We start from the raw sequence: 24,997 nt of genomic DNA, 5'->3' as shown, positions 1-24,997 counted from the left end.
CTGTGTTTACGCCATGTTGCAGAATACACCTGCCCCAAACCTGCTCTAGTCTGCAGAGGGCCTATGTGACTCTGCCCCAGGGTGTTCACAGCTTTCTAGCCAGTAGGGTGTCTTACAGCTTGGCAACTTAAGAGCATTGAGGAAAAAGAGAAATAGGGAATCTATGCCAGGTGGCCTCTGCTCAGCAGAGATTTTGAGCTCTAGCTTCTTGTTCCATTGCACTGCTCTTATGTGTGAGAGACGAGTGTGTGGTTCTGCATAGCTAATGCAGAAACAATGGGGGCTTTTTGAAACTAACTGGAACTAAAAAACCCGCTTCCAGCTTTCACTTCTCTATTGAAGCTCTCATTTATTTGTCATTCTGGGGTAACCAAAGGTTATACCTGTGGTTCCCATGGCCCAGCTCACCTTACCTCAGCCAAGAGAATTTAAAAGGGAAGACAGATACACAAATGGGGCATCCTGATGTTAGACAAATGTCCCTGCAATAGAGCTGTCAGCAGATTAAGGTGTCCTTCTTTGATCAACTCTCTGTATGTAACAAATGAAAGTGATTAACTGGTTTACTAAGTGTCACTGAACACTCTTTAACATTCCAAATGCCATCCTCTATATATAACACATTAGTAATCAATCCTTGCAATTGTATGCTTCATGGGAGGGTCTCCAAGTTTCTTCTGACCTGCCTCACACATGAAAATTGTTGTCAGCGTTCAGTGTGGTTTGATGGTAACATGTGTCATCAAAATTCAGGAAACATCAGGCTGCACAAAATAATATGATGCTCTCAATACCACACATGCCAATTTAGGGTATTTTGTTCAGGGAGCTGGGTCAAGAGACAATGGTTCATTTGATGTTAAGGGCAAGCCACAAGGCTGGCTCCAAGTTGGGGTGGTGTTTTTTTTGGGGGGGGGGGAGCTATTAGGAAAGATGCACCCAATAGGCTCTGCTCTCCCCCTCCCCCTCTTATTTTAAAGATAACATCTTAGCTCTTATTGGAACATAATGGAAACGCACAAGTTTAGAACTTGCTCTTTGGCCTGTTAACCTCCCTACCCCTAGTATCAGATATTTTGGAAATGGTTGTGCTAACTTAGTAGTTAGTCAAAGAAAGGCTTTCTATACACAATCAAAGGCACATCCTTTATTATGGCACAATTTTCACAGAGAACATAAGAACACAAGAGCCCTGCTGGATCAGAACAAAGTTCTAGAGCAGGGTAAGAAACAAAGGTAGCAACCCAAGTTGTCAGATCTTGAAGTTTATCAGATGAAGACTAGCCAGGAGGAAAACAGCTTGCCAGTGGAGAGGCTCTTAGAGGCTTTTCTGATTCCCCAGGAACATGCACAAGTCAATGTAAACAATTAGGGGCACGTGATAGGAAAGGCTAGTTGCCAGCCCAACATAAACAGCAGGTAACAATTTTGTATATGTATATGTAAATGACAGTATTGGTGCTGTGCAGAAAACCCTGTTTCTCCTTTTTATCTGTGTACACCTGTGCCTCGTTCCTTAAGATGGAATAGGGCATGCTCACACCCAGCGCCGTGCTCCAGTGCTGCTGTCAAACAGGTAATATTGGCCAGTGACTAGGGACATAAAACAAGGAACAACATTAGGCCTTTGTCCAGTTTAGCTCCACGTCCCCATCCTTTGCCTTCTCCATCTGCCCAACAACAATCCCACACTGTGCACCCACACTGTCCCTGCTTCAATACTTCTAGCCTGTTTTCTGCAATGGTTTCATTCATGCCTGATTTTGTATGAAATAAATTTTTTTTAAGCTACAAACGTGGAGGTTATAAGTGGCCTTGCTCTGTGGCATCTGTAGTTCATACCTAGCATTTGTTTCATTTGGAACCTTCAAACTTCCCAGTCCAGAGTCATGGCATCCTACAGGGATCTACACAGCCTGATAATATCATTAGACCCACATGGTTCTCAGTCTGTCATCCTTGCCAGAGAGCCAGTTATAGATTGTGGGTTCGCTGACTGCTGTGACATGTAATCTTTCTGTCTTATTGCAGATCCAGGTCGTCAAGCCTGAGCTTTCACAGCCGCCAGCCGCCATGAACCACCATTGGCAGGATTGGCAGCAACAGCAGCAGATATGTTCTGTGCTTATGATAATATTTCATGCTCCTGCTAATTATGCTGTTTTAATTGTGCATTTTATATGTGACTTCCTTTAGCAAGGTTTTATTTTGAATCTTATAAGTTCATATTTTAGTTTCCTGGTCATTATGCTGCTTTGAATGTATACTTGACTTTCTTCTGTAATATTTTATTCTGGATTGTTTTATTTTATGTTTTAATGTGGGTTGTAAACCGTTTTGAGTTTTTTTGTTAAAAATATAAAACGGTTTCTCCTGAAACCATGCCCACATCTTAATCAGGTGGCATCATCCCACTGAGCAGCTGGCATCAGCTGATGAATGGGGGAAATTGATCCCTAAAGAAGCAAGACTGAACCACCCACTTTTCAGCTGCTGAACTGCAATGGTATGGCTGCATGTGCCTGTTCCTCGTGGGAACTGATGTGTACAGTTGGTTCCTGCAGAAAGCAGGATTGGCTTCCCCAACATCAGTTGATATGAAAAGAGGTCAGTCCTGCCCAGTTCAGATATGCACCCAATCCCTGCAGAAAGCAAAATTGCTGAGGTGTGGGGAGGTCAACCCTGCACTCTTCCAATGCAGGAGGTTGTGGCATTATTGCCCCTTTAAGACTGGTTTATGGGAATAGGTTAGAACCTCAGAAATAATGAGCTTACATACAGCTGTCTCCCGTTAAGGCTTCAAAGCTGGTGTCACAAGGTAATTAGGTGGAAGAGGTAAATGCCCATCTGTCAACTATCCAACAGTATGATGATGTCATGTGACTGATGGGTTGCTCTACTCACCTGTCAAAGTTGGTCTTTGGTGTTGGGTCCAGAGAAGGATCTGGCCCACACAATCTAAAAATGTTGTGTTCTCACCCATGTACTAATGAAATCAGCTGTAGCTGGGGGAAGCATGGCATGGCTGTTCTTTCAATGACGTGAAAAAACATGTGCATGTCGCATTGATTGCTTGATGATTGATAAACTGACTGAACTGCTATACTGTCCCCATGCTATACACCCCATGAGAGTGCTTTGAAACAATTATTAAACAATGGAGAATGAGCTTACCAGGGTCCTGGGCACGACCATCAAATTGGAGTTGCTACAGCAAGAGAGAAAGAGAAACAGATGAACTAACGTTATAATCAGTCCCAACCTTGGGTACCAAGGGCAAGGAGCACTATGAGGGAAGGAAAGCTGCTTTTGAACTGAGCATTTCACCAAGTAGGTAGTAGCACATTACTGGATCCCAATGGACACAAGACATGCCAGGCTCTATGTCATGCTCTATGGATTGTACACTGCTAACACAAATATGGTTGGCCGCACAATCTAGAAACATTAGCACACAGTAGAGTGTCACACAGCTACTGCTGAGCATAAAATCCCTGACAAACTCATGGCCCCATATCAGTTTAGACCACTCTCTCCCAACCTGGTGCCCTCCAGATGCTTTGGACTATAACTCCCATCATCTCTCATCATGGGTGATGCTGGCTAGGGCTGATGGGAGTTGTAGTCCAAAACATCTAAAGGGCACCAGGTGAGGAAGGCTGCTCCACACATGGAAGTGCAGAATTGCCACAAGGCTGATTGCCGGTGACTGATAGCAGCATGTAGAAGCAAGCTAAGTACAAACCAACTGGGGAAACTGAAAGTGGACTATGCCGTACCAGACTCAGTGGCTCAGTGGAATCTTTCCCTTTCTCCTTGCTTGGCTCTTCTGTTGTGACGTAATTTCTTTCCACTCCTTTGTCCCTACAGAATGAGAAATGTGGATCAGAAGGAACTCGGCATCCTTGTGAGAGTCCATCAAGGCTAATGGCAAACAAAGCAATAGTCTGGATTAATCATTAAGATGAAGCTCTGCTCCACTGCAGGGAGACCTGGCTGTGTTATTATTAGGCTTAGCCCTCCCAAATCTGCCCAATTAACTCTGCCAGAAGCATCTATAGTGAAGGCTTTGGACAGCTGAGAGAGGCCCATTCTTGAGAGCTGCATAGGCCTTCAGTCTCTTGCTGGCCAAGGAAACCGTAGTTCACCCTATTGCTTCTGATACAGGAGTTATAAGAGCTTATCACTGAGAGTGACCAGAGGTGTGTGTTTTGACAGTGAGCACCTCACACAAGTTCAGTAGAATTCAAACTTCCCTGTTTGATGAAAGAGACAGAGAGAAAAAGAGAGATAAAACAAGATCCCATAAAGCTGTGAAACCAGGCTCAAAAATATGCAGAACAATGTCTGGTGAAACTTAAAAAGCTGGGAGGCGTGAGGAAACTCCGTAGATTTCCTCACAGCCATATGGTGAGGCTTTGGTGCCCAGCATAGCTCATTATGTTTCTCTCCATGACCGGGAGAAGCAGCAGAATGATGGCAAATGAGCATATTTAATGAATCTGCATAAAGCATAAGGAGTGATATAATTTGTTTTTCTTGGTGCAGTTTTTGCATTGCTAAATTGGCACAGAATTTTGACAGTCTGTATTTGCTGTATATACATAAAGTTCCTGAATGTTGAACAAACTATGGAACCCCCCCCCCACCATAGCAATGACATCAGCTGGGCCCTTCCAAGTAGTATGTGGTCAGTGGCTGTTATAACTCCATCTTCTTAGCTGAGATGTGCTTCAGCTCATTTCTGTACCTCCTCAAAGCCTTTAAGACAGATCCTTCCAAGGGGTGGGGTGGCTAGCTGAGATCTCAGCCCGTGTGAAGCCTCTAGAGGGGCGCTACTGAAGAACCCCCCCCCCCTCTGTTTTTGGAACTGTGTGTGAAAGAGAAATCCTGAAGAAGGTTGCTCTCCAAGCAAAGATGAAAAGGGGAAGTTTTGTTGCTTTCTTCTTTTGCTTCTCACAACATCTCAGAGATCAATTAAAAGAGCTCTCTCTCTCTCTCTCTCTCTCTCTCTCTCTCTCTCTCTCTCTCTCTCTCTGCGTGTGTGTGTGGATCTAAAAGACAACATACATGTTTGCACCATGTGAATATATAAAGAGGGCACTGCTGCATACAATCAGCTATAAAAACTGAGTCCTCTTCATACTGAAAATAAAATTCCTGCAATGAAAGAAATGTGATGCTGGCATATGAAGCACTTTGTATTTATCCCTTCCTGTAATTTGTAAGGAAAATGTAGCCAATCCACTTTAAATTATTTAATTGCTATGGTTCAGCATCCAGCATATTTTTAAGGAAACTTGTGGAGTATTTATTCTTTTATTTCACTATTTAGAACCTTAAACTGCAAGTCTTTACTACTAAGAAGTAAGTCCCACTGAATTCAATGCAGCTTACTCCCAGGTAACTGTGATTGCAGTCTTATACTGCAATCTTAAGCATTTTTACTCAGAAGAAGTCAGTCTCACTGAGTTCAATAGGGCTTACTCTCTGGTATGTGCCCGATCATTATCACAGCTTCTGTTGTTATTGTTGCTATATCATACAGTCATAATACTCCTTATAATTCCTCAAATGATCTATCACTTTCTGAGGAGATCTACTTAAGGCTGAATGAAAGCCAGATACACACACAGACAATTTTACTATTTGGAGAGATTATCTCTTCTCCAGCCTCTTTCAAACTACTTTTTATGCCCTTTATGAAGAAATATGTTGAGAGGGGTGGGTGGGTGGGTGTGTATACGTGTGTACGCAAACACATGTGGGGGTATGTGACAAACTGGGTATTTGACGCGAGTAACAGAAAGCCTAGTTTCAGCCCTGTCCAAGTAATGCCATGAGAATCAACACTCCCCCAAGTCGCACAAGGCTCTGTGTCATGAATAGGGATTCTTACTTGTTCTGCAGTAGGGGCTGAGATGTCTCTCCTGGTGCTTTCCTGAAACACAAACAACAGTGAGAGTTCTGAGAAGGTACTTAGCAAGCCAAAATGTTCCTTGAGCTCAAGAGGGCAAGAGAAAGGTTTTGGCGGCATCCAACAGATTGTAAAAGCTCACATTTTTCAAAGTAGCAGGGAGGGCAATAGAGCATTGTCTATGGGATCAGTTCAGGCTCTTTCTTGTTAAAACGATTGTTCATATTTGGTTACAGATTCGACAGGTCCCCTTCCAGAATATGCCTGGGTAACCGCCACTGCTAATGAAGACCCCACTGACATCAAAGCTGAGTCAGGAATTGATATGAAATAAGGCATAGATAGAGAAGTTTCACTGGAAACTCACCTCCAGCAGAGTCGCCAGAACAATAAACCCAAGGCAGAAAGGAGGAGAGCTCCAGTGAGCGTAAGAACCACCACGAACCAGGGATCTGGTGCCCAATACCTCAGAGTTCTGTGCAAAGTGATGGGCTCCTTGGGCACCGTCTGAAATCAAAACAACATAAATCTAGTATGCAGAACCACACAAGCTCAGGCTTGTCAGGCTCCACTTGAGAAAGCCCATCAAGTCATTGGAACTAGTGGAATTATTCAAATCTAAACCTTCCAATAACTTTTTCTCAATCTGTTCCTTCATCAGTGTGTGGGGATGCTCTTAACCTGTAGTAAGAGTCTACTGGACTAACTAAGCCCTTCTGACCTGTTGACAATGTACTGAATATTTTTTCCAGCATGGCACGCAGTGAAATAGATTTATTCCCAAATTATGATTAATGGAGGCTGCATACCCATGTACCCCCTGTTCTAAAGGTTATTAAAAGCATTTTCACTTGAACCTGGGAGCTGCTACTACTGACTCACGGGAATATTCTTCCAAAATATTTACCACAGCATTCTGCACCAATAGAAGCTTCCAAACCATCTTCAAGTACAACTCTTCATAAAGTGTGTTATTATGAGGATGAAGTAAGATGTCCCATAGTCATGAATGCCACTCTCAACTTGGGCACTCTAGCAATTATTTCATCACTTCTGCTCTGAAAAAAAAAAGTCCTGGAACTGTGTGTTCTTCGTTCTCACTGCACTGCAAATAATCAGTGGATCTCGCTTAGTGACTACTCAGAAACACTGAACAGTAAAGAGGTCAAGGTGGAATCTTGCTATAGTCCATGCAATAATTGCAACTCAGCAGCGCTAGCAGCCACCCATTACTACTCTGAGATCACACAGTCACTAATTTCAATTTCCAATTTCCAATTCTAATGTCTAATTTCAGATGATCCAGGTGGCTTCCAAATGCTGTCAAATTCAAATTCAAGGTGTCAAATGCTGCTAAAAGGTCAAGTCATATTAGGAAGGTCGCATTCACCTATAAATGGAACTTATTAAGTGACTTATTAAGCTACCATAATGCAAGCAAGCATCCTATAGCAGACACACTTCATAGCCCAGGGAAAGAGCTGTGGGTCTAGGGGCACTGGTGCAAGTGTGACTACTCCTGTGAATCAGATTGAATCAAGGCTTCCTGGCAACAGCATGTCCTTATCTGCCCCCTCACCGTGGTGGTGGTGGTAGTAGTAGGCACTGTCGTGGTCCAGGGAGTCACGTAAACGAGAACAGTTGCAGTGCTGCTGAAGCGAGGTGTGCTCCCACCATCTGTCACTTCCACCAGCAGCTCAAAAGTGAGGGGGTCAAAGATGCCAGGACGGTCATAGGAGAAGGTATTATGGAGCACACAATTTCCATTCATGCGAAAGCGCCCATTTGTGTTGCCTGAAAAAGAGGGAGGGAGCACATCTACACTGCAAACCTTACTTACATCAGCTGTATATCACTTTAACTTGTTTTGGCTTCCCCCGAATGAATCATCAGAATTGTAGTTTTGTAAGAGTGTAGGGACGTCCGTTTGAGCTCCAAAGCCTCCTTCACATAACTACAGTTCTCAGGATTCTCTAGGACAGTGGTATAGTGCACTTCAGAATTTAAATATAGGTATTCATTATTAACTGTCATAGACTGGGGGCGGGGGATGCATTGCCATGACCCAAAGTAGAGTCTAATTCCCCCCCCCCCAACTGTGCTGATTTATTTATAAACAGCATACAGAGCAGCAGTTCAAAGCCCAATACCAGTTTATTAGGATACGTGTGGCTGTAGACCTATGTGTAATTACCTGGGAGTGAACTCATTGGTGCTTACTGCATAGGTGTAACTTGTAAAACACATCTGAGCTAAGATGTAACTTTTAGCTTTCCATTGTGAATGCAAACAATCTATCTAAATTGTAACCATTTACCTGCTAATGTGAAGTAGGAACCTACTCAAATAAAAAGAAAGAAGTATGTAGCCTCTGTGCAATTATTTTCCTCGTTCTCTGACCTCCTCCACGGTGATCTGTCAAACTTGAAAACCTCATTATCACCTAGTCCACTTGGCAGAGCAATGAGGACCAGTCAGTTATTCCTGGCACTCTGGCAGGTTATGCCATTGCTCCAGCTCTGAAAGAAGCTCCAGAACTATGCATTCCCTCCTTCTCTACACCACTGACCTGAGGAGGAAGGACTATTAAACCTGCTTAAGTGTATGACGCACACTCAGTATTTGCCATCAGAAACACAACCTAGAGCAGTCCCTTGCTGCCCTCTTTGCATAGGCTTGCACCCTCAGGCAGACCTTCTCATGTTTTCTGCTACTTCAGTTCTGCCTTGAGAGTTCTAGCTTCAGCACACCATTAATTTCCTGTTTCCCTCCACTGATGGCTATCTAGCTCAAACAGTAGCCCATATCTTCTAAATCCACCTCTGTTCTTCAGCAGCTTCACTCAGGAGTTGGAACCAAAGAATGTCACAGTTTAGGGTAGCCTCTTTGTTGCCTATTCCCTAATGCTCTGCCTCAGCCATTCCATACCTCCAACAATCCTGTAGGTGAGTTCACTTCGTTCATTCTTTTCCGTGCATTGCAGAGTAGTGACACACATAGTACTTGTGGAAAGTATGAAACTCTGATAAAAGGGTGGATTACACACAGGGGGCTCATCATTTATATCCTAGGAGCAAGGAAAGGGGTCGTGTTTATCGGCACAGAAGTCCTGGAAAGGATTGTTCCCAAACTCCCATCTCCCATTTGCAATTATCACTGGTGCTCCAAGAAGCGAGGTTCCATGCAAGGACCCCTTCATGTGCTGGGCTTCTCACATTACCCGAAGTGTTAAGAAGCAATTATAACCCATGCTTTTGCAGCGTTCTGTGTGAACCAAGCAACACCCAAAAGATGACATAGAGCAGGTGTCTACAGAACACAGCACTTGATTTTGGCAGGAAAGGGTTTACTTTCTGCAATTTCATTTCCCAAAGTTCATTTCAGATTCTGGTCTGAGCCAATGAAAGAATAATTTAATGTCTTGAATGCTAGGGCCTCAGTGGGTTGATCATTTCATTACCCATAAAACTACCCATTGGCACCAAGGGGAGCTTCCCTTTTGGGGCAAAAAAACTGTTTTGAGGACCATTGATATCCATTAGGACTATGACCTAGGAAGAAACAATTAAACAACTTTCACTGTATACTGAGGTCAGCATCCTGAGCAGGCTGTAAACAGCTGCTGTATGTACTGTAGTTTTATTTTTATTTTATTACAAAAAAATTCCCAGTTTTTTCAAATTTTAAATAGTAACCATCAAATTTGATCACATACACAATTATTTACACTTCCCTACTCCCCTTCCTTGGTTTTTTTTATACAAACATTTTCAAACTGCATTTCCTCCTTAACTCAACTTCCTCCTTAACTTGTAAAAAGTGCCGATTCTGCCAATCAAAGTGGTTGAGTGGACACATGTGGGGTAAGGTGATCTCATAGATGACCTAGTCCCACTCAAAGCTTTGCAACAACCTCACTCTACTCACCCACCTGCCAAGTCCAGTTACCTGCACATTAATGGTGATGTTACACAGACTCGTCGATTCAGGATTTACGCCATTATCAAAGTCCCTTAGCTGGATGACCAAATGATATGACTTCTGCTTTTCATAATCCAGTGGTCCCAACACATAGAGCTCACCTGTGCCACAAAGATAAAATTGTGCATTTATACTACAGTGGTACCTTGGGTTACATACGCTTCAGGTTACAGACTCCGCTAACCCAGAAATAGTGCTTCAGGTTAAGAACTTTGCTTCAGGATGAGAACAGAAATCGTGCTCTGGCGGCGCAGCAGCAGCAGGAGGCCCCATTAGCTAAAGTGGTGCTTCAGGTTAAGAACAGTTTCAGGTTAAGAACGGATCTCCGGAACTAATTAAGTACTTAACCTGAGGTACCACTGTACTTTGTAATAACGGCCACTCCCAGGTCCATATTCACAACTGCCAAAGCTGAATCCCCACTTCCATTCTTCCACCCCTTTGATGCGAGTATAGTAGGTAGTTAAAAGGGTGTTAAATGCTCTGCTTGAGATGATATTGAGTATGGGCCTTGGGAAAGTAGAAGGCAAAGTGTTGTGAAGCATGGGCCATTATTCCCTAGCAAAATCCTCTGGAGTTCTCTAGGCTGACGGGATCAATCCCAATCTGGGTGTGTGTGAGAGGGAGGAACCTTAATCTAAATAAAAATGCAAGAAAGCCCAATTAAGTCAAGATCTGAAGAATAAACCCAGACAAGTGGTGTGTTATATAAAACCAGGGAAGTAGGGCTAAGAGCAGGTGACATAAGTTTACCTGGATACGTCATACAGGATTCCAATCCCCTTCCTTACCTGAGCGACGGCCAATGTAGAAAACAGAATCCTCTGAACCCAGGATGCTGTATATGATGTTGTTGAAAGGATAGTCTCGGTCAGTGCCATTGATGCTGCCAATGAAGTATCCAAAGGCTGCATTTTCTGGAACACTAAAGAATTGCCTTGAGCACTCTGGTTCGTATTCATTCACTCGGCTTACTGTCACTAACACCTGCACTGTGGCTGCAGGGGACAGAAACAAATCTGAGAAGCCTGCGTGACTAGGGACACTTTCAGACTTACTATTTTACAGGTGAGATTCAATCACATACTGGAAAATTCAAGTTGCACAGCTACAGTTGATTTGATGCTCTTGCACAACACCTCCCCCACCCCTGGGGGAAAATCCTAGATTTTTTGTGGTAAGGAAAGTGATGTGGAAATGCACTGGGAATTATGGGATAAATACTGTACTGCCTGATAAGACATCATATAACCTCCCCATTAAAAAAAATCTGGGAGAATACTCAAGGAAATGGATGTCATAGCAACTCCCCATATAATTTGTACAAACCAATCAGGATGCTCAATAAATATGGAAGCAAAATCTCGAGCTTCAGCAGGCGTTGGCTAAGCATTGGCTAGGAACTGAGAAACCAGCCTACATAACCATTAGCAAAATGCCCGGCTCAAATTGTACATGATAGCTGCAGGCTTGTAGGTTTCAACTTTAATTTAAACCCAGTTACATGTAACCAGAGGAAGTGGGGTCTGATTTTTCAAGCAAGAGGGATGTGTGAACAGAGCACTGCATACCTGTCACTTACCTCCCTGTAGCCTCTCTTGTCAGGGTCTTTTGCCCCAGCTGGGAGGTACTCAATACAAACACACACACACACCCCATATACCTACCACCCCATTCACTTTAAAAACTGTGTCCCTCTAAACACTGCTTGAAATGTGATTGGGGCAGATCCAGATTTAAACCAATTGGTCGTCACCTCGTGTGTAGTTTTAATTATTTGGTGATGGGCCAGAATCTGGTGTGGTATGGCTCTCACAACCACCCAGTCAAAGAGCTCGCTGTTTTGTTCTTACAACCTGCCTCCGTGACCCTCATCTAGCCGGTTTATACTCTTATATATTCAATGTTTGCAATTATTAGACATATTAACTGTCTATGAACCCATTGTGGATACCACATTCTTTGCACATTCATTTTAACTGTTTTTTAAAAATCCAGAAAATTTCCCGTACAATTCTCATGTTTGTGTGCTTTAATTATTTCAATTTTATTGGATGTTTGTCAGTTTGCTATTTGTGGTGTGAAGTATGTGTCCCTTTGAGGGTGGTCCATGCTGGGCTTTCTGTTTGATCCTCTGTTTATTTTTTGACACAGACCACATGCAGTTGTTGCTTGTCCATGACAAATTTGTTTAGTAACAGTCTGCCTTCATGTACCACAGAAGACGTTCGTTGGACTTCTTCTAAGGTCAAATCAGCCAACAACTGTAGTACATGACTGTAGTCAACAGCCTGTAGTACATGACGTACATTTTCTCTATCAATAAATATCAACACGTCATTATTATCTTCTGTATGCTATTGATAAAAGTATGATTATTTATCAACCAGCCACAAGTATAAGGGCAGATGATTTGAAGAATTTCTACAGCTGCTTTGAAAGTTTCCCTTATTGTTTAGCCATGACTTTTATGGTATACAATAATTGGTGATTCTTATCTCCCTGTACACCCAGAACACAATCAAATTAACAATAAGCACAGTGATTTCAATGCAGGGTGGCAGGCATAGTCTTATGTCATGTTCATTGAATTCAATCAAACTTGAAAATTCTTTGGTTGGATGGCACCTTTGGTTTTCAGTGGTAACCCGTTAACAAAGTTCATTGTTGAGCTACTACCTGGTTTGTTCTCAGTCAGGTTTTTACAAATTGTTCATTAACCAATGTGGTCAGGCAACTAAAATGTTCAACCTGGAGGCCTTTTCCAACATGTTTTCTTCATTGGAATGCTTTTGAAGGCACTTGGAAAATGTAACAGAAGGATTGGTCACTGTGTCAGTATTTGCTATTCTCTGTAGGGTTGTGGCAAATCAATGTTAACTACACTTTGTTGCCTCTTCAGGCTTGTGCAGAAGTGGAATGTGGATTGCAGCTTTGCACAAATACACCCTTTCCTTGTTCAAACATCCCCAAAGGAAGAGATTGTTTGCAAATCTGTTTTTTTATTCCTAGTAGATGGCTGTATCAAGATGGGCCCACGATATGGGTGGCCAAGTCAAGTGAGGTGGTACGGAGAGGCTACTCTTAAGAACAGAGCAAAATGGTACAATCAAGGCTGTTTATATTCTGTGATTCCACTTTTGCACTAAAGAAGCACAGAATGTGGTACTGGGCTCAGAATTTAGCACCCTAAGGCTCTTACAGCACCAGCCTAACTATGACTACACAGAGGTAAGTCCTATTGAATTCAGTAGGGCTTAGTCCTGGGTAAATAGGGTTAGGATTGCTGCCTTAGATTTCTTTTCATTTCTTTTTAATTAAGGGAGATTTCTAGTTCATCAGGCTGCAAAGTACAGAATCATAGAGTGACAGAACTGGTGCTTCAAAGGTCATTAGCCCAACCCCTCAGCTGATGCAGGAAACTGTCTGCTACAGCATCCTGGACAGATGGCCAGCCTATAATGAAGGAGAGCCCATCACCTTCCAAGGCAACCTGTTCCACTGTCAGGTGGCTCACAGGGTGAAGAAGTTATTCCTAAAGTTTAATCTAAATTTTCTTTTATTGAAATTTGAACCCATTGTTCAGGTCCTAAGTCTCTGGAGCATCAGAAAACCTATTCACATAGTTGGAGATGGCTATCCTATTGCCTCTGAATCATCCTCAAATTGTCTGGTAAAAATCTCTTAAGCCAGAGCAGAAGCTGAGTAGAATTTGCAGTGGTCAGCAGCTGACAACAACAACAACAACAACAACAACTTGTTTTTTTTATCCCGCCCATCCGACTGGGTTGCCCCAGCCACTCTGGGAAGCTTCCAACAGAATACACAAAAACACAACTGAACATCATACATTAAAAGCTTCCTGATACAGGGCTGCCTTCAGATGTCTACAGAAGGTTGTATAATTACAGTGGAACCTCGGTTTTCGAGCATCTCGGAAGCTGAACAATTCAGAACCCAAACGTCGAAAACCCAGAAGTGAATGCTTCTGTTTTCAAATGCTCCTTGGAAGTCAAACGGCTTCTGAGGCATGTTTCTCCATTTTTGCAATGGAATTTGCTGACCGCCCATTGTGCCTCAGTTGTCGAGTGTTTCGGAAGTCAAATGGTCTTCCGGAAAGGATTATGTTCGACAACCAAGGTTCCACTGTATCTCTTTGACATCTCCTGGGAGGGCATTCCACAGGGCAGGTGCCACTACCGAGAAGGCCCTCTGCCTGGTTCCCTGTAACTTCTTGCAATAAGGAAATTGCCAGAAGGCCCTCAGAACTAGAGCTCATCGAGGTCTGAGCTGAGATGGGACTTTGCATAGCTTTTTACATAATATACAAAGGTTAGAGAACTCAAGTTTATTGGTACAGATTTTGGATTCATAAAAGCCAAAAGGGAAGCACCCAAGTGTGGTGTGTGTGTGTGTGTGTGTGTGTGTGTGTGTGTGTGTGTGTATTAACAGAAGCCAAAGCCAAGAACCAAGAGCCAAAAGAAATATATAATGGGGGGGGGGTGAATGCTGTCTTCTGCTATAAATCCAAATTCCAACTTCTTATGAAACATATGCAAACAGGCTCATTAAAACACTGTCACTGCCTACTGAGCACATACCATCTGGCCTATAATTTAGTTCTGATCCTCAGCAAGTGCTTGCATTGTGCCTGCATTTCACTGGGTTCCTAGGCCCTGGTACTAATCCAGACAACAGCCATAAACATGATAGATTTACCTTCGCCAACAGAGAGCTCCAATAACTGTTTCTGCAGTGAGGATTTTACCAGGGGAAGTCACCTCTGCCCTTTGATTCCTACCATACCTCAAAGCAAACCAATCCAGGAGAGATCTTGCTGAAGTCCTGATTTCCCATGACCTTCTGTGTTCAGTATCAAAAGAAGACCAAACCCAAATAACATTTGACTGACAGAGCAGTACGCACTGTTTTGTGGAGGACTTCCATCATCAGTCACTAGAATGGTGGCTTGGTACTGGAAGTTAAGTCTGGCCATAGCTTCAGAGTCACAGTCCAAAGTGGTGTTCACCTGCCAGGACCCAAGGACAGAAAGGTCAGGACCATATGGGCACATCTTAAACTAATAGCATCCTCTGCCAAGGGGAGATACTTAGTCTGGGAAAATGGTAAACTCATTGTTAATTAGAGATACTACACTCATTATCTCTCAGGTACCCAGAAGTGACTGAATTGGAATTAAGCAGTACCCTGAGTCACATTTTGCCCTAAATTCTGGCAAAACTGAGAGGATGGCTAGGTATGTTGGAAGCTACTCAGCCCTTAAGCCTTGCCCACTCTCCACACTCCCTCTCCCTAACATATATGATGAAAGAAATAAGTCCATTCCAAGGGCTTACCTGTAGTTCCGAGTGCCTCATTTGGAAGCTATAGGGAGGGCTCTGACTGCCCTCCATTATTTCGTAGTGAAGCCTATCGCTGCTACTCTCTACATCATTACAAGATGGAGACGGCAGTGGCGTCCCAATGGGGGTCGTCTCTGGAATCTCAATCCTAGGATTAAGCAGCAATAGCCACAAAGAGTAAAAGATGCAGAAGGATAGAAATGGCGATTTGAAAGGAGAGAAAAATCTCCTCCTCCCCGCTTTGCCTATGTTTCTCAATAACCTCTCTTAGAGCTGATCACTGTTGACAAGACAAACAGAAGCTCAAGCATGTCAAGGCTTCTCCATAGGGCTACTGTTCTGTCAGTGGAAAGAAGACAATTCTTGTGCTCTGATTGCTCTGACTCATTAGCCCTTAAGATCGTTCTTACTTCTGGATCAGGGGTGGGAGACCTGTGGCCCTTCCAGTTGTTGCTGATCTTCAACACTCCTCATCCCTGTCTGGAGTTGATAGCAGCTGAGGCCAAATCACATCTGGAGAGCCACAGGTCCCCACCACCGCTCTAGACCCAATTCTCCTCTCAGAGGCATAGTTAATCCAGGGGTCAGCAAACTTTTTCAGCAGGGGGCCGGCCCACTGTCCCTCAGACCTTGTGGGGGGCCAGACTATATTTTGAAAAGAAAAAAAAAGAACAAATTCCTATTTCCTACAAATAACCCAGAGGTGCATTTTAAATAAAAGGACACATGTAAAAACACACTGATTTCCAGACCGTTTGCGGGCCGGTTTTAGAAGGCGATTGGGCCAGATCTGGCCCCCAGGCCTTAATTTGCCTACTCATGGTTAATACTCATGGATCCTCTTATACCCTAAATACTGCTATACCCTGCTGTGCATAGCAGGTAGGGAGAGACCCTCAAACTCTACATTTATTTTGTTGGCTCAGCCTTGAGTAAGATCCTTTTGCTCTATGGAGACTTACACAATTACAGCAGGGGTGCACAGAGGTCCTTGCAGGTTCTGCCGCTTTACTGTAATGTTGACGGTGATGGTGGCTTTATCTGTGGGATGTAGCATGTTGTAGGCTTCCACAGTGAGCAGGGTTTCAGTTAAGTCTGGGTAGCGTCTCAGATTTAGGTCATACGTGTTTCTGATTATGCCTGTGTCTGCATGCAAGCAAGAGACAGGCTGTGATCACTCAGCTCCTTGAGAGTAAGATGGCTGACATAGTTTGAAGACCATTGTTGATGACCACCACAGAAGGCCTAGCCCTCCCTGAGGCTGTGTGGGTTCCATGCCACATCCCTGGATTCTCCTTACCTGGTTCAATGGTGAAATGCCGTGTGGGCAGAGAGGAGATGATCCGGTAAAGCACATTTTCCCCACTGGCATTGACTCTTACAATAGGCTGGAGGGGAATTGTGTTTTCTGATACCAATATTGCTAATGATGACTCCCTAAATCATGAAGAAAAAAGTGTAAGCCCCAGGTGCTATACACCACCCCATCTACTCATAGTTGAATATTCCTGTTTTGGGATAATACAGGAAGCAGAGCATTAACAGGACAACAAGGACTTTTAGAGTCATGTTGAAAAATAGGAAAGTGAGTTATGGCTGCTCCATGCAACTCCAACAATATGTGTGGCATCAAAGGGAAGAAAGAGAAAAACACACCTGAATGTCCTCCCTGCTCTATGCTTCTTCAAAGAATTTGAAGTGGTGCGATGGCCCAGTCCCCAATACAATGGTGGCTGGTGGTGTTTCAGAGAAGCTCACACTCCTCACTGCTCATGTTGTGCTGCCCAGGCCCATGGGACAGAGGAGACAGTAAACCATGTCCTGACACTAGAGGGGATTTGCACAGCTCCCTTATAGCAAGTGAATAATCTCTCCTAATTCAGTTTCTGCTCTCAAATCCAGATAATCTCTACCACCTCTACCACCAGGGACTGGCAGCCACTAGTTAGCAATAGCCTCTCTGGCATGGCACTTGAAGGGATGTGGGTGGGAAAAGCGACACTCCAGGTATCACAGGGAACTGCTGTTTGTCTACTCAAAAGGCTGTCAGAGCTAGGACTTGCCTTCTCTGGTACAAGTTAATGAGAGGGGAAGTGGATGGGTCCCACATGTGCCCTGGAATGGGGAAGCCCAGATCAGTAGCCTCTTGCCCTGGCTCAAATCTCTGATGGCCTGAATGTACATTCCTTACATCAAAAGTGATTGCTTTGTGAGGAGGCGATATTTTAGAGGTGCCAAAAAAGCACTATTTTAATCCTTTGCAGTGTCACAGAAGTGCAACTCTCAGGTCAAGTGTGACTAGACATGATCTGGGAGTGATGCCCCAGCATACTCTACTCTGTGGTAAAAGTTTCTTAAGCACACCTTTCTTATGATATTGCATAACCACCAGCGGTGGCAGAACATATTGGGGCAAGTAGCCCATACCTTAAGTTTATGCTGTGGGGAACCTGGAGCCAAAGAGCCTTTGTATCCCTCTCCCCACTGTTTATTCATAAAAGTGCCCTATACCAGCATATCATAAAATATCAGGGTGGCATATAACCATATAACACCATTAAAAACAACATAGTAACAACTCAACTCACGTGAAATTGACTTGCTTGTGGTAAACAGGCAGCACCTTCACTGCCAGAGTCCTGCGGCAGCTTCTCCCACCACTGTCCGTTACCACAATGACCATTGAGAACGTCTGCAGGGAGAACGGCATGGCGTGAATTTCAAGCAGGAGGGATAAAGTAAAGGTAAAGGTACCCCTGCCCTTTTCGGGCCAGTCGTGTCCGACTCTGGGGTTGCGTGCTCATCTCGCTTAAGAGGCCGGGAGCCAGCGCTGTCCGAAGACACTTCCGGGTCACGTGGCCAGCATGACAAAGCTGCTCTGGCGAGCCAGCACCAGCGCAGCACACGGAAACGCCGTTACCTTCCCGCTATAAAGCGGTCCCTATTTATCTACTTGCACTTAAGAGTGCTTTCGAACTGCTAGGTGGGCAGGAGCTGGGACCGAATGATGGGAGCTCACCCCGCCGCGGGGATTCGAACCGCCGACCATATGATCGGCAAGTTCTAGGCACTGAGGTTTTACCCACAGCGCCACCCGCGTCCCGCAGGAGGGATAGGTCTAGTCAAAAGCAAGCTCTTAGTATGTTGCTGGGTCCAAGAGACCTAGGGAGGGAAGACTGAAGTGCCACAGAAGCCCCAGGAACAGGAAGGCACAGTACCTTGAAATGGAGAATGTCGTGTTTTGTTCCTACTGCCTTATCATACCGGGAGTCTGGCTGAGTCAGCTTTCTCAAGCACTATGCTTTCAGTTACAGTTCTGCATGAGAAGCAGAAGCCTGCTGCATGGTTTTTCCCTCCATAAACCGTTGTGTCTGTGTTTTTTTAGCATCATTTGTGTGGCCCTATCCAAATGATGCCTTTTACTGAAAAGAGGACCTGGGGACAGGGAGGTGGGAGTCACCGGGCTAGGAGGAAACGTCTGGTGAGACAAAGATCCACACCATATACTTAAAGCACATCCAATGCATATTTAAAGTGCAGGTTGTACTCTGAAGAATCCTGAGGACTGCTGTTTCTCCTTCACAGAGCTACAGTTCCCAGCTCCCTTAACAAACTACAGGACACTTTCGAAAGGGAACAGAGCTAGGGAGTGACATGTTATAAGGACAGTTACATTGGCAGAACATATGAATCGGTACAGTAAGCAATGGAACACACCTTGCCAGCTTGCTCGCGACTGAAACCCATGGCAGGTGCCAGCACTCTTCCATCTCCTGTTATGATGAAAGGCAGAGAGGCATTCTCTATAGAGAACTGTATAAAAAGAAAATAAAGTTGGCTGGGGAAATTGTTTCTTGATTTGTTTTAAAGAAAATCTCATCCCCTAAGACTTAGATCCAAAATTGCTATCTCCCCCTCTGCCTGGGGCACTGTTAGAATATGCCACCTTCTAAATTCTCAAGCCTTCTCTCCATGGCCAGACACACTACTTGAAAATTCCCTTTACAAGACACCCCCTCCCCAACTATAGGTGAAGGGACCCCTGACCATCAGGTCTAGTCGGGGCCGACTCTGGGGTTGCAGCGCTCATCTCGCTCTATAGGCCAAGGGAGCCGGCATACAGCTTCCGAGTCATGTGACCAGCATGACTAAGCCGCTTCTGGCGAACCAGAGCAGTGCACGGAAATGCTGTTTACCTTCCCGCCAGAGTGGTACCTATTTATCTACTTGCACTTTGACGTGCTTTCGAACTGCTAGGTTGGCAGGAGCAGGGACCGAGCAACGGGAGCTCACCCCGTGGCGGGGATTCGAACCGCCAACCTTCTGATCAGCAAGTCCTAGGCTCTGTGGTTTAACCCACAGCGCCACCTGCGTCCCTCTCCCCAAATATAGTCCTTATTTATTTAAAAGCATTTATTTAAGAATAGTTTCTAATGGTTTTAATTTTATTTTTTTAAGTCTTCCAACATTCCTGCTTTCGCAGCAACAAAGGTACTTACAGTCAAGTTGCCTCTGCCTTCCCTCTTCAGTACAATTTGGTAGATGAACTCTCCAGGGCCAACATCCTCTGAAACGCCTACTGGTTTCTCTCCTGCAGCAGTAAAAGAGATGGGAGCAGTCAGACTCTTGCCCTAGTTAGAATCTGCCCCTTTGACAGCACTGGAGCCCTCTGCAGGCTGAGCTTCCCACTGGCACGGGCAGCCCCAGAGCCCCTTCTTCTAGCACTGGCAAGTCTACTATTCAAATCTGCCTCCCCATGGTTGAAAAAAAAAAAAAACCAACACCCTCCTTTGCCATGCAGGATCTGCCACATGTTGCTAGAGACCTCACTGCCTCTCAGTGCCTGGTAGCGAGACCACCACCCCTACCCTCACCACACCGCAGTACTGTGCCATATTAAAACTCTTCTCACCATGGCACCCTTGTCAGGGCCTTAGGATGAAATACCAGGGCTATTGTGATAGCCTTACCTATGTATTCAGGTCCACTGCCACAGTCCAATCTGTCTGCTGCAATGACTCGAATGAAGAGCTTAACTTCAACTGGCGTGCCACTTGGGCAACTTGCACTGAATGTCAAAACATACTGATTCACCCGTCTAGCATCCAGGGCAGCACTGGGACTAAGGCTCACCTGGAAGCCAAAAGAAAAAAAATCTCAGCATGTGTTGCACCTCTCTTCCACATGTTCAATCCTGTTGAACAGCCCAGTGTTGGTGTTGCCATGGGCACCAATCAATAGATGTCCATATGCCAGATAGGTGCCCAGGTGCCAGGTGGGAGTACGTAGCATGTTGGAATGGCCTAATTAAAGTAGCAGCAGCAACTAAAAGTCTCCCCCTTTGCATCCGTCAGTAATATTTGGGGAGTAGTTTTGCATACTTGTGGGAAGGAAAGCAGCTAATTGCTGATGCTTCATATCGTCCTAATGTAGGCACCAATGCAGTGAAACAGGTATGAAACAGTTTTCTATGCTCTATGCTTCCGCATACTAGTTACATGTTTACATACGGTACATTAAAAAATCAGGTTACACTTGCTAAACAAAAGCTGTATTCCATGACACAATACTAGTTAACAAAAATGACACTTAACCTGTTCAATTCTTTTAGGTATGTTTAATTGATAGAATTTATTAAATATTCTAGTCCCACAAGAGGCTAGTTCATCTTGATTGGATTGAAATATCTGGCGTGCAGTGCAGCAGGACAATAGCACTGTTGACTCACTAGTACCAGTTCAAAAATCCCCACTAAAATGTGTTTTAAAATGCCACAGAGGGAAAGAGTCCCTGTACACTCATAGAACATGATGGCAGGAAAAGCTTTCCCCTTGCGTACACACACACACACGGAATTGACTACAAATTTACAGGTCTTTTGTACCTCATAGATGTCAGGGGGTACAAAATTTGGCTGATTGAAAAAAGATGTGGTGGGGCTTGTGGTCTTCAGATTTACTGCGGGTGGATCGCTAGAGTCTGTACAGTTGCCGGTGAAGTTGGCCACGGTTGTACCTGGTGTCAAGGTGTCTTCTAGCACCACAGTGTCTGGGATGCCCTCAATCACTGAGACAGAGACAGCAATGTGAGTATTGGTCCCATGGCACCATTAACTACAGCAGAGTAAAGCCCTCTCTGATAAGCATGCATATGACATGGGTAATTTCCATGTTTCTGAAATATAGGCAGCTTGCTTTCATAAATGAATAGTAAAATCATAGAACTGTAAGAGTTGGAAGGGACGCTGAGGGTCATTAGGTTCAACCTCCTGCAATGCAAGAACTGCGATATGGCTCCAAGAACAACTCAGGTAAAATGTCATAAACAAATAAACAAGGCTGAGGATAAAAGAAAGAGAGAAGAAAAAAGATTTGCAAGACACCCAAAAATGGAGGATTAATGAGCAACAGGAACAGATCCTAACAGCACTGATAGTGATCATTCAGCAAACATCAGTAAACTGATGCCGTTATGTTCTCAATAGCGGTTTGGAATTGGGCTGTTCATGCATTGTTATTGCTGTGTATTCATTGTTAATTGGTTATGCCAACTCTTTTAACTAACTGTATAAAGGAATTGTTAAGTTGTGGGCGAACATATCAGACGACACAGCGATTCTTCAAACAGCTCTTGTTTATTCCGAGGCCAGAACAGAACTGAACTGAAGAGCTCAGTCAGCCTGCTTATATAGAGCTCCAGAACAGTGTAACTGTTGCAACTTTCTAAAACTATCCAATCACTGAACGTCACTTTCAATCCTTCATTTGCATACAAACTATCCAATCACTGAACGTCACTTTCGATCCTTCATTTGCATAACTATCTACAGTATCTCCCTGCTGGCCCAGGGTGAGAACTTCAGTACATAACAGGAATATTATTATTTTTTGTATTCATTCAACTCCAGAGCAATTACAGTCTGTCTCTTCTCATCTATAGTGAAGATCTGGCTGCCTAAGAGCAGCCGCTGTTCAAAGGTTTCATAGGGTACTACAATATTATGTTTGCAGGAGAGGGCCTGCCTTGCTCTGACCATAGGCAGCTTCCCCCACAGTGTATTGTAACAGCACTTTAGGCACCCAGGTGTCTGTATGCCCATCTGGAGGTGCATGTGCTCACACATACACGCTTGGCTATAACCTATGTTTGCCTGCATTAAGAACAGCCGACTTTGTTTTAACAGCTGTTGTGCATCAAAGCCTGCTTTTGCACTGCATAGGGTGATCTTCCTTCCCCTGCCACTGGTCATAGGTCTGTTAAGTAGGGAAGTGTGGAGGTTTCCTCTCCTTACCTACGTCTCCGATGGCTGGATCTAGAGCAGTGGGGGGGGGGGACACAAGAGAAAATACTGTTATTATCTACCAGACATTCAGTTCAATTAGTGAGCAAACATTCCCTCAGCAAACACACTCCCCAACCAAAAGCAAAGGAGCCTGGAGTTCCCAGATGTTGAAAGAGAGAACTGAGGAAGAAGCAGGTTGTCATATGGAAGAAAAAGCTCTGCCTGTGTTCTCCTTTGCTTCTGGAAGTAATCATGCATATTTCTGTTTCAGAGAGTACTCAGGCAAACGCATGGACCAATCTCCTCAGAGGGAAGAATTAGGAAACCCTTGATGGACTGGGCTGTGGTAATGCTCTCATGGTGTCTAGGGCTGTCAATTCTTCCCCAGCACCATGTGCTCAACACAAACCACCACCCCCCCCACTAGCTGCTATTCTTTTAAAAACACAATAGTTTCTGGCCATGGATAACTCATGCTATGTCAACTATAACATTTTGTTACAGGCAGGTAGCTGTGTTGGTCTGCCGTAGTTGAAACAAAATTTTAAAAATCCTTCTAGTAGCACCTTAGTCGGTCTCTAAGGTGCTACTGAAAGGAATTTTTTTATTTTTATTTTTTATTTTATAACATTTTGTGGTTGAGCTGTGACTTTTAATAATACATTGTAAATGGTTGTAACCTGCCCAGGGGCCTCAGGTGAAAAGCTGACTAATACTAACAACAACAACAACAACAACAACAACAACAACAACAACAACAACAACAACCCATAGGGACACCAATTCTCCAGTCTCTTGGTTCCCATGTCCTAGCAGCGAAATCTAATTTGGGAATGGGGATCCACCACTGAACAGATATGGAGCAGGAGCTTCATGCATGATGGAGCTGAGATCCCCATAACTCTTACCTATAGTACAGATGCTGAGGAGCAATGTGAGAGGCAAGGGCCACCCTGGATCCATTTTGCAAGGACGCTCCAGTCCAGCCTGGGTTCTGTGCCTTTGTCTCCTTAAGTTGCCAGGTTGGGTTGCTAAGGACATTGGGCGGGGCAGAGCAGGGCACAGCAAGGCTCAGCTCAGTTGTGGGAATTGCCCAACCCTTCTCAACACATAGTGAGGAAAACATTTTTTTAAAGAAGAAGAAGAAGAAGAAACCTTGAGGCTACGAGTCAGTCTGGAAAGCACGAAGAGAAAGAGACTGAGGGCTCAACCATACTTACCCTTGCTCTGCTTTTTCTAAGCGCAGTGTCCAAACAGGCTTTTTTTCTCGTTGGCTTTCAGGTGACCTCTTTATTGAGAATTCAGCCAAATTTGTTTCCACAAACATTAGACAAAATTGTCTATTTGTTTGTGGGGAGGCCCTAGAACATTGCACCAAGTGTTCTTCCATACTTCTCAGTGCATTTTCCTGTCACTTTATCCCCAAAAGTCTGGTTTGGGGGGGGCAATTCTTGTTTTGGTGCACGAGTGCCAAATCCACTTTGATTGTGCTGCCTTAATTTGGTAGTATGTGACCAAATCTCACCCACCCCAAAGGGACAAAAATGCCTTTCTGGCAAAATGGATTTCGTGGCACGCAAGCAGAACGGGGGTGTGTGTGTGTGCTTTCAGACAGCGGCATAATCTGCAAAAGGTTCATTGGCAACAGATTAAAGCACGGGAAACGATAATCCAGGAAATGATAGATCTGGATTATTATTTCTTTTTCCCTGGGGTGGGGATATAAGACGTCTTGTGGATGCTGCAAAAAGAGGGGGCAAGAATGAGGATAAACACAGCATTCCAGTGTCACAAGAGGCAGCCCCTGAAGCCTAAAAGGGAGACACGAAGCCCATTTCTCCTGCAAGAGTTTTCTGAGGGAAAAATGAGTTGTGAACAACAGGTCGCTAGGAAAGGACACGGTGGAGGTCGGGGCCTGTCCTGCTCCGACTTCTGCTGGGCCACTCAGGCCTCCACCTACTGCGGCCACAAGGGCGCAGCCTTGCCTCATGCTGCCCTAGTTCGCGCGTGCATTTTCGAAACAAAACAGCGGCGGCTCGCGGCCAGGGAGGCAAGGCTGTCGCCTGCTAGGCGTCGTCCCGCGCGAAGCCTTCCTTGCCACTCGCTCGTGCCCGCGCCTCATCCACCCTGTGCCCACCAGAACGGCGAGGCAGGGCCGAGGAAGCGCCTAAGAGATATATAACTAGGAATAAATAAGGGGGCGGGGCTGCTGCTTCCTCCACGTCCCACCCCATCGCACTTTGCACAGGGTGGAATAGACAGAAAGAGTTAAAGACAGGGCAATGAATAGAGTTTCTGCTCCCAGCTTCATTTATCACCTAGGTTCAGGGTTGGAGTTAGGTTTGATGAGACCCTACGCTACTGAAGCTAATGGGGCCCTTTATATGTCCAGCTGTCCTTTGTCAACAACAAATTGTCGCTGTTTTTTGTGTTGAATATATGCAACACGGTAAT

General features: G+C 44.5%; 1 protein-coding gene across 2 annotated transcripts; it reads right to left on the bottom strand.

Moving 5' to 3' along the window:
* Positions 1-1,132: 1,132 nt before the first annotated feature.
* Positions 1,133-23,693, bottom strand: CDHR4 (cadherin related family member 4). 2 transcript variants are annotated; one of them, XM_083603627.1, is made up of 20 exons: positions 23,452-23,693; positions 22,553-22,573; positions 21,146-21,327; positions 20,232-20,394; positions 19,761-19,852; positions 18,979-19,074; positions 17,850-17,953; positions 16,562-16,698; positions 16,224-16,407; positions 15,256-15,409; positions 14,825-14,927; positions 10,690-10,896; positions 9,866-9,999; positions 8,846-8,984; positions 7,497-7,711; positions 6,285-6,424; positions 5,900-5,941; positions 3,780-3,864; positions 3,175-3,208; positions 1,133-1,593 (listed from the first exon to the last, which is right to left on the bottom strand). In XM_083603627.1, exons 1-20 carry the CDS (start codon positions 23,582-23,584, stop codon positions 1,538-1,540), a joined length of 2,421 nt encoding a protein of 806 aa, XP_083459753.1. In that variant the 5' UTR covers positions 23,585-23,693; the 3' UTR covers positions 1,133-1,537. The 2 variants fall into 2 exon arrangements, with proteins under 2 accessions (XP_083459753.1, XP_083459754.1); XM_083603628.1 differs by lacking the exon at positions 22,553-22,573 and having other exon boundaries at positions 23,452-23,692.
* Between the last annotated feature and the right edge of the window lie 1,304 nt (positions 23,694-24,997).

Source organism: Podarcis filfolensis (genome assembly GCF_964270895.1).
Source record: "Podarcis filfolensis genome assembly, chromosome: 2".
Classification (NCBI taxonomy): domain Eukaryota; kingdom Metazoa; phylum Chordata; class Lepidosauria; order Squamata; family Lacertidae; genus Podarcis; species Podarcis filfolensis.
This window is presented reverse-complemented; position numbering and strand designations above follow the sequence as displayed.